This window comes from Melanaphis sacchari, unplaced genomic scaffold, assembly GCF_002803265.2.
Source record: "Melanaphis sacchari strain LSU unplaced genomic scaffold, SCAv2.0 Contig4_pilon_pilon, whole genome shotgun sequence".
Classification (NCBI taxonomy): domain Eukaryota; kingdom Metazoa; phylum Arthropoda; class Insecta; order Hemiptera; family Aphididae; genus Melanaphis; species Melanaphis sacchari.
This window is the reverse complement of record NW_020271335.1, coordinates 8,476,275-8,485,304: the sequence shown is the minus strand read 5'-3', so window position 1 is coordinate 8,485,304 and position 9,030 is coordinate 8,476,275. Positions and strand designations below refer to the sequence as shown.

At 27.5% G+C, this 9,030-nt stretch overlaps 1 protein-coding gene across 2 annotated transcripts; it reads right to left on the bottom strand.

The window, feature by feature from the left end:
* Window positions 1-3,061: 3,061 nt before the first annotated feature.
* On the bottom strand, window positions 3,062-8,654 carry LOC112598986 (rab GTPase-binding effector protein 1). 2 transcript variants are annotated; one of them, XM_025345671.1, is made up of 15 exons: window positions 8,218-8,654; window positions 7,822-7,979; window positions 7,306-7,416; window positions 7,015-7,185; window positions 6,716-6,957; window positions 6,479-6,641; window positions 6,111-6,179; window positions 5,858-6,048; window positions 5,641-5,786; window positions 5,476-5,569; window positions 5,258-5,412; window positions 4,271-4,385; window positions 3,534-3,686; window positions 3,400-3,477; window positions 3,062-3,324 (listed from the first exon to the last, which is right to left on the bottom strand). In XM_025345671.1, exons 2-15 carry the CDS (start codon window positions 7,877-7,879, stop codon window positions 3,157-3,159), a joined length of 1,914 nt encoding a protein of 637 aa, XP_025201456.1. In that variant the 5' UTR covers window positions 7,880-7,979; window positions 8,218-8,654; the 3' UTR covers window positions 3,062-3,156. The 2 variants fall into 2 exon arrangements, with proteins under 2 accessions (XP_025201456.1, XP_025201457.1); XM_025345672.1 differs by lacking the exon at window positions 7,306-7,416 and having other exon boundaries at window positions 8,218-8,653.
* Between the last annotated feature and the right edge of the window lie 376 nt (window positions 8,655-9,030).

Below are 9,030 nucleotides of genomic sequence, written 5' to 3'. Positions count from 1 at the left end.
ATTATCTCGTAAAAATTGGCGTTGTGTGAGATATGAGAATAAAACACGAACACCAAGTGCAAAATTTAGTGTTTAATAAACATCAGATTTAATTGTATTGAAATACTATCATGAATAAATAATAAAACTCTGTCATCGTCATGAATCAGGTTGTCATAAGATCTTACCAAGGCAATTATTGGCCTTTGCCACCGGTTCGTACGTAAGCGTGCAAACAGCTCAGTTCCCCGTCCCAGCTCTCCACTGGTCCTATGATCCAGTTAGGTAGCAGGTCAAACAAGTCGTACTGCGCCCGTACATCCGAAGTGTTGATAGAAATAACAAGCGTAAGCGCCGTAAGCAGTACGTTGCAGCCTGCAATGCTTGAACTTAAAACTTTCAACAACGTTCACACTTAATCCTAATTAAAGATTAATGTTAGTACCTACTTATAAGCAGAATCTATTATTATAGGGCTTAAGTTTCAACTGTAATAGAAAATTATTTCTACGATAAGTAAATACTTCAATAGGAACTTATAAGGTAGATTGATACTCTTAAACGTGCGCTGTACGGGGTAAGCAGGGTGTGTATTAAAATAATTTATCTACAGATTTTAGGCAAAGTAATAAGTTATGGAGATTAAAATATAAAATCGTGCATTTTATCGAGAAAACTATTTACAAAAACATTAATTTATTATATAATACACGAAATTAGTTAATTTTTCTATAATTTAAGACGTTCAGTCCTTTTTTTTAAAAAAACTAAGCTAACTTTTCTAATTTCTTGATTATAAAATAAAAAATAATTTATTTTATTTAAAAAATATCTGAAATAAATTATGTATAATAATTTAATGTTTGTAAAATCGTAACGTTTTAATTCTAAATTCCAACAAAAAAAAAACAAAGCAATTTTGTTGTAAATACCAAAACGCAAATTTAATAGTTTTCAGCAGTTTATTAAGTTTCTGAAACATATAAGTACCTAGGTAATTACCAACCTACTCTGCAGAAATCTCAAAATCACTTCTCTCGAATAGACACTTACTTACCAAATGTGTCAAATACATGATATTCCGATTTATTGAAAGTTGTAAAAAACTTTTGCAGTACCTACTCTTCATTAATAGATAAACTGATATTGATAGAGGTACCTACCTAGCAAAAAAATCAAAAAAAAATACAAAATATAATAAAAATAAAAACAATTCTAGTTTCTCCAATCTGTTTAGAATCAAAAATAAAAATTATAATATATATTGTTATTATTTTACCAATACCTTTGAATATGTAGTCTATTGCATTGTAATGTAAGTACTAAACCATGTTCTAGATGGATATTTTTAATTGAGTAGATATCACTTATAATTTATAAGTTATAAATCATAAGATGTAAAATGTTTAGGATTCTATAGAAACCTCAGTGAACCATTAAAATTTTATGATCAAATACATGAATTATTTTATCACAAATTTTGAAATGTGAATAAATACAAAAAATATACAATAGACAATGATACTTTTTGATTTATTCGAAATTTGGTTCAGTACTGTATTATGGAATCAAGTGAACCTGACAACGTAAAGTGGTCCACTCTTATTTTTTTGATTATTTATCAGTATAGGTACCAGTAAAAGGTTTTATTAAAATTAATTTAGTCAATTTTACCTCCACAGCAGTATTATTATGAACACTTTATAATACTAGTGATAGCTATTGTATAAAACGGTGCTTATCAATTCTAATATTTTTGTTTTGTACAAAATTACGGTTTTTTTTTTTTATTATTATTTAAAAGTCGCATAGAAGGTAGCTGTAATGTAGTTATCTACGTTTATCGTGTTTGATAAATCACAATAAAAATGTAGAAAAATTGAACAATAAATATACGGTGGAAAGTGGAACTGGGCAGAGTGAAGACTATTGTAGTAACTTAAAAAATATTTTAAACAGTTTAAAACTCCTTGTATTACATAATAACGTACCTAGGCAATCACTATCCACTTCTAATGTACATTAATTATGTTTAATTGGAAAAATAAATTTGATAGTTACCAGCTTAATAAAATTGCAAATACTCGAACTAAAGAATATACTGATACTTAATAGCAGACATATTAATACATATTAGGGTCTACCGCCAGCAGCAACATACATCTGTATGTTTAAATATTTAAACGTAGATATATGAAGAAATAAAAGAATGGGTAGCTAGTGCGAACCAATGTTATTATAGTTCACTTAAACTATTCAAATCAAATTTATTATTGAGAAAGTCGAAAGTAACTTTATATACAAGTTACTTGAGACCAGTGTTGACATATGGATGCGAGACGTGGGGCTACTACAAAAGGTGACTAATCTAAGTGAAGTACAACAAAAAGAAAAGTGCTCAGAAAAATATTTGGCCCAGTTTATAATATAGAAACGAGAACGAACAAAAGAAGACATAATAAAAACTTACAAAATGTATATAGAAGACCAAATATACTATCATAAAGCAGAAGCAAGAGAATAGAATGGGCTAGACATGTTTGGAGAGCAGATGAAAAGAGTATAAAATGAATTACAGAAGAAAAAATGATGGGGAAAATACCTTTAGGAAGACTTTGAACAAGATGAAAGGATGTAGTAGGAAAAGATCTAAAAATGATCCATGAAAACGTAAAAATAGAGGATATGAATGATAGAAACCGATGAAATGAAATAATGGTTGCAGCCATAGAGCTACATAGTCTGCTAAGCTGTTAAGAAGAAGAAGAAAATGAAGATAATGATACAGAAAATAAGGAACTGATTGGAGAAGATAATAATGGTTTAAATAGACAAGAAGATGAATTAACAAAATATGATCATAATGATACAACTGAAGAAGATGGTCAATATGAATCACCTGAAGAAGATGGATCATGATTCAAAATAATTATAAATATAAGTATTAAATAATGTAAATAATAGATTGTTGAATGAATGTAGTGTTTTATAAAATTAAACATAAATAACACAATGACAAGGCCACAACATTTTTTATAAACACTAAAATAAAATTTAAAGAATAAGTTTAAAAAAAAATATAATATTTATAGTTAAACTAAAATAAACAAAAAAATTATAACTAAATTCTAGTATCACCATGTGTAGGTAAACGTTGAACCATATATTTTTTTTTATTTAATTAGGCTGATGAGGAGGTTCAGTGCTGAAATACGGCGCTGAATCCCTTACAAGTAAAGTGTGGCAAACTCGACAAACATGAGAGTCTCTCATATTAGGTCCGCTTTTAACTGTTCTTGATAAACAGGATGGGCAAAAGATTCGACCACAATGTCTACAATGGTTCTACAAAAATGAAAAAATAAAAATTAGGCTTATTTAGCAGTAAGTACATCAAATTTTTTCCAACTAATATAGTACTTTTTGGATTTTAGGATCGGAAAATACAGCTCCACAATCACGACAATCAATAATATCTTCTTCATGTTCCCAACGCACCTAAATAACACATTTATTAGAATTATATTTAGAACAAATAACATTTCTTTAATTACCAAAGTTCCAGATTCTCTGATACGTTCTAGTTCTTGTTGGAGTGACTGGGATAGTCGAACAAAATCACGTTGTACTTCTTCACTATTTGTCAAATCAGATTGTAAAGCTACAATTTTATTTCGTTGTTCCAAAACCATAGATTCTAGTTCAGTCTAAAATATAAAACCCAAATATTAGTTGATTCAACATCAAAAATTATTGTATAATCAATTAAATAAATTTTAAATATTCAATACTTTCTTTAAAAAGTACATAAATGTTTTCTTAGCAAATTATATTGCATAACAAAATAAAATATTATTATATAAACTATTTTGATTATCAAAAAAGTGATCTATACGATATAGATATGATATCCTAATCTATAACTCCAAACATTTATCAAGAATATTTTTCTATAAATTATAATATAATAAAAAGCAGAGTTTGGGACTTGATATTTGCTTATTTTTTGGTTTACCATAAAATTTTAAGATTTTAAAATGCTGATTTTTATTTATTGAGATGGTTTTTTTCTTAAGATTTTTGTTTTTTTTAATTAATGTTTTTATTGGAAGTAATTTTGAAATAAAAGTTTAATTTCATAATTATAAATTCATCCATGTTATTTTCCAGGATACAATTTAAGCTTCAAGTGCATATGCATACTCTATATACCTGTTTGGTTTTGACAGTCAGAAACATCCATACATTTTAACATTAAATAAAATTAATTATTGTATTATTTCTAGTTTACCTTTCTTTTAGTAACAACATCCAATTGTGTGCGGCAGCTAATTAGTTCTTTTTCACATCGATTTGTATTTTTTATTTCCTCAGAAAAACGACTTCTTTCTTCCAATAATTGTTTTCTGAAAAAATTATTCAACAAATTACTATTATTTTTAAATATAAAGATACATAAACAGCATGATTACAATATTGTTTAAGAAGTATCAATTAATATTTCAACTAGATGATCTTGAATTGAAATAAAGCTTTTGGGAGGTGTACCAATATAAACTTCTTAAAAAATGTCTAATTCTAATGGTACACTCATCAGCTATACTATTAACTGATTTTCAATATGCCAATTTTATTCTATAAATTTAAGCTGTAATTATTTTTAAAAAAAATTCACTAACTCGGATTAAGTCAAAATTTGTGAATAATCTATTTTTAATTTTTTTTTTTTTTTTTTATATATATATATACAATAATTTAAAATTTTACTTATTCATAACTTATAAGATAAAATAAAATAATTTTAACATGGATTATAATAATTAACACAAATTTCACTAATTTGCATATTTGAATTGTGTTATTTGATAAAATAAGTGTTTATTTATTTACATATTTTCTGTGTACAAATAGTAATTTAACAATATTCATGATCTCTCAATTATAAAATTAATATGGTTAACATTTTGTAAAAAACAAAATTCAAATCTATAGAAAAAATTAGGATTTAAAAAAAAAACTAATTATTATTATATATATGATCATATGGGTACTAAAGAGCAAATTAAAAATAAATATTATTATTTAGAATATTTTGATATTTTGGTTAACAATTTTAGCTTCCCTTAAAGTTCAAGATCATCTAGTAAGATATTCCCTAGTTACTATTAAAACTTACTATTAAAATACTGTATTTAAATTAACAAACATCATTATAATATACATTATTGAATAATTAAAGATAATACATAAAATAATTTTAATTAATAAAAATACGTACTCCAGTAAAGTTACTGTTGAATTCAATCCTTGTATTTGGCTTTCAGAAATAGCTGCACTATTTTTTATTCTGTTCAATTCTTCTTCTATAGATTCTTTTACAATAGACATAGCTATAAGTTCTTCATTACGTTTTAACAAATATTCTTGAAGTTCCTAAATAAATCCATCATATTCAAGAAAATGAATTTTACTTATTATTTTATAAAGAACACTAACCGCTACTGAGCTGGGTAAATTAATTTCTTCATTTTGCAACTGTACGGAAAACTTAATGTGTTTCTCTTTGAAATTATGATTCTCTTCCTCCAATCTATAAAGACAAATCATTAGTTGATAAAAATTAATTTTGAAAATATTGTATTTGTTTCAATAAAATAATACTTCAATATACGTTGCTTCATTTTAGCACCATTTTCTGTACAGAGTTTTATTTCTTTTTGAAAATCTATCACTGTCTGTTCATATTGGAGTTTAAGATCACTAAGCACTTCATGTGATTGATCGGAAAAACTTTTCAATTCTTGTACCTACATGATCCATTAAAATCAGTAATCTAATATATTTATAACTAATCTAAATCTAAAATATTTAAAGGTACCTTGTTTTTATGTTCATCTAATTTTTCATTCCATTTTTCTTCCATCTCCTTGCGATAAATAGTCTCTTTATCATGTTCATCTTTAAGCTTATCCATGGATAAAAGACGTTTGTCTGCTTCATTTAATTTATCTTGCATTTCTTCAACACGAACTTTGTATAAAGCACACTCTTCACATTGTACAATATTATCTACAACAGGAATAAAATATTATAAATATTATTCATAGCAATACAATAAATTACAAATATACCATTTGATGTGTTTAAAAAGACAAAATCTCCAGTTGCTGAGGAATTAGATGATTCTTCTTGTGAATTATCTAAAAAAAATTGTATCAAATAATTTTGAATTTATAAAACAATTATTAAATACTATAAATGATAAAACAGAACACTAGTATATAAAATAAGCATATGATTTTGTTATCATAATATTATACCTCTATAATAGTTTACTATTTTACCCTTAATTTCTAATATGAACAAAATAACAAAATAAAGACAAATAATAACAATCTTGAACAGCAATAAAAACAGTTTGTTTGATACTCTTTCAGTTTTAGTACATAGTGTATCATATTATTGTTTAAGTATATGCTATTAACTAACAAATACATACTAGTAATTAACTTTTCTACAACATTATTCTTTGATTCATTCAGTTTAGTTTTATAGTAAGTAATATCTGTATCCATTTCACGAATTTTTTCTTTTAGTGCTTCAACTTCTTCTTTTAATGGATCTACTAGAGCTTTATACACATTATCTTCATCATCCTGAGACTAGAATATATAGTAAAAAAAAAAATACTGATTTATTTATATAATTTTACTTAAACAAAATATTTATAATTTACTTTTCTGAAGTCATCAGATTCAGTGCTAGAAGCAAGATTTGTCATTTTTCTAGCAATAGCAGAAAGAACAGTACCAGGTACATTACGAATTTGTTGCTGTGTTGATTCACCCAGTATATTACTTCCCTGCTGGCCAATCAACATTTGATTGCGACAATGTTTTAATTCATTTTCCAATTTTTCATTCATGGTTTTAAATATTTTAGTTTCATTTTCACGTCGCCTAGATTCTTCTAAAGTTTCTAAAAAAAAAAAAATTTTAAAATAGTGAAAATAAATTACTTCATTAAAAATATTACCAGCAACCACTTTATGCAATGATGAAATCTCTTCATTATATTTACGGGTTTGTTCTTCAAAACGCCCTTCCATTTCAAGTTTAGTAACAGTAAGCTGACTTTGTGACTCATCTAGTTCATTTTGTAACCTCTTCAGTTCGGCTGATATATTTGACATATGCTTGAGCTCCTCTAATAATTAAACTCATTACAAATGTTTCGTACAAACAATAACATATTAAATGAATGGAGAAATTAATAGCTTTTAAACATATTATACAAATATAAAGCATCAAAGCAATAACTGGTCACCTTCTTTTTGTAGTATAAACCCCTTCATTTTGGCGCGTTGCAAGCCAAACTCTTTTTTCTCCAATTGCAATTCGTCTATTTGTTTTAGAAGCAAGTCCAGAGTCAACGGACCTGTCGATATAAAGAGCGTGCAACACCAACATAAGCATGAATAACATTAATTTTGTAAAAAAAAATTTGATTAAAAACAATAAAACCTTCATAAAAATGAATACAAGTAATTCAGTGTAAATATGAACTTTTATAATTTAATATCTGTATTTTTTGAAAAATTAAGCTAATGTGTATACACTGAATTGCTAGATTGATCGTGCAAAAAATGTGTCTGTAAAATATTGTAAAAATAACACACAGTGTGCAACAAACCAAAATATATAATACACATGGAAAGAATTGTGTAGTTAGCATTATGAAAAAATAATAAACATATATAATACATATCATGTATGTGTATGGATATAAAGACTTGAAGAATGAACACAAAGATGAGTGCGGCAGTAAAAAACTGTACATTACCACGATTGTTGTCATTGTCAACAGTCGGCTGTAGTTCTTCTCTTACGTCGTTTTCCATGACGTGTGTACCTTGTTCAGGCCTGGCCGATTGCTGATTGTGCACCGAGTGGTGCACGAATACTGAAAGCGTTCACTGTGACGACTGCCGCAACTGTAGACTGAAAAAATATGGGAAAAAAAAACCGAAAATCAAATGACTGACGACGATCTGTTCAAACAAAACAGACTACATAGGTACTGTACTCAACCGTCCGTGTGCCATATGCAAACAAACGATACCCACTTCATCCCCTCCACCCCAAAAAACAATACATAGATGGTTAGCGGTACTGAGAGGCTACCGAGAGCTTAATTCACGATCGCAACACGACCATAACATATTATAATTCTGCTTACCTGACTCGACTCGTCAAGCAATATTGTTGTTACTACGGCGGCAGCGACCCGCATCCGATGGCGGAGGACATAATGCTGAATTCGCACCGATAGATCGGCGTAGGCGAACGAAATCACAGTAAATTGGAAAACCGTATCGTGCGTAGGCGTCTAAAACGGATGGTCGCCTCGTCGGTTGAACGAAAGAGCTCGAGTAAACGTTATTAAAAAAATATGTGACAAATACCAATAATGTTATTATTGTAATACCGTAGGTAAGTAAATAGGTATGTTGAATTTTTTTTTTCAACAAGTTTATCTCGTGATAACTGCCTAGCGTGTTAAGCTGATAAGGGCGCCGCCGTTGACAACATATTATCGTATGATGTATTAATATATATGTTGAATAATAGGTTGTCTTATGTCTATGTACAGACGAAGTCATAAAATCATATAGTCTAAGGTCTATGCACAGAATTCTATGAAACCATTGACTAATTAAGAATAAAGATGTTTAATTATACTTTATAGTTATTTTTCGGTAACGATGACGATTGTGTTTTGTTATTGCTTATTAGTTATTTATAATTGTTTATATAAAATAGAAGATAGGTACTAATAAACGATACTATACCACAGTAGTATGCATTATGTAAACATCTGCTTTATCGAATTTTTATCGGTACGGGTTCATCTGTTTATAATAATTGAATTATTATAGTCGATATTAATTTGAAGGTGGACAAAATTTTTTAAACATCGATAATGTCAATATATCGGATTTTCGAGAAAAAACATCGATGTTCTTTCGACATTTTTCGATGTTTTAAACTT

Bases quoted from the DNA above. Each gene is read 5' to 3' on its own strand.
- LOC112598986 (XM_025345671.1), bottom strand. From the start codon at position 7,879: ATGGAAAACGACGTAAGAGAAGAACTACAGCCGACTGTTGACAATGAC. The intron at 6,958-7,014 runs GTAATATTTTTA...TTTTTTTTTTAG, and splicing joins ATTGCATAAAGTGGTTGCTG to AAACTTTAGAAGAATCTAGG. The intron at 3,687-4,270 runs GTAAACTAGAAA...TTTATATTTTAG, and splicing joins ATGTTGTTACTAAAAGAAAG to ACTGAACTAGAATCTATGGT.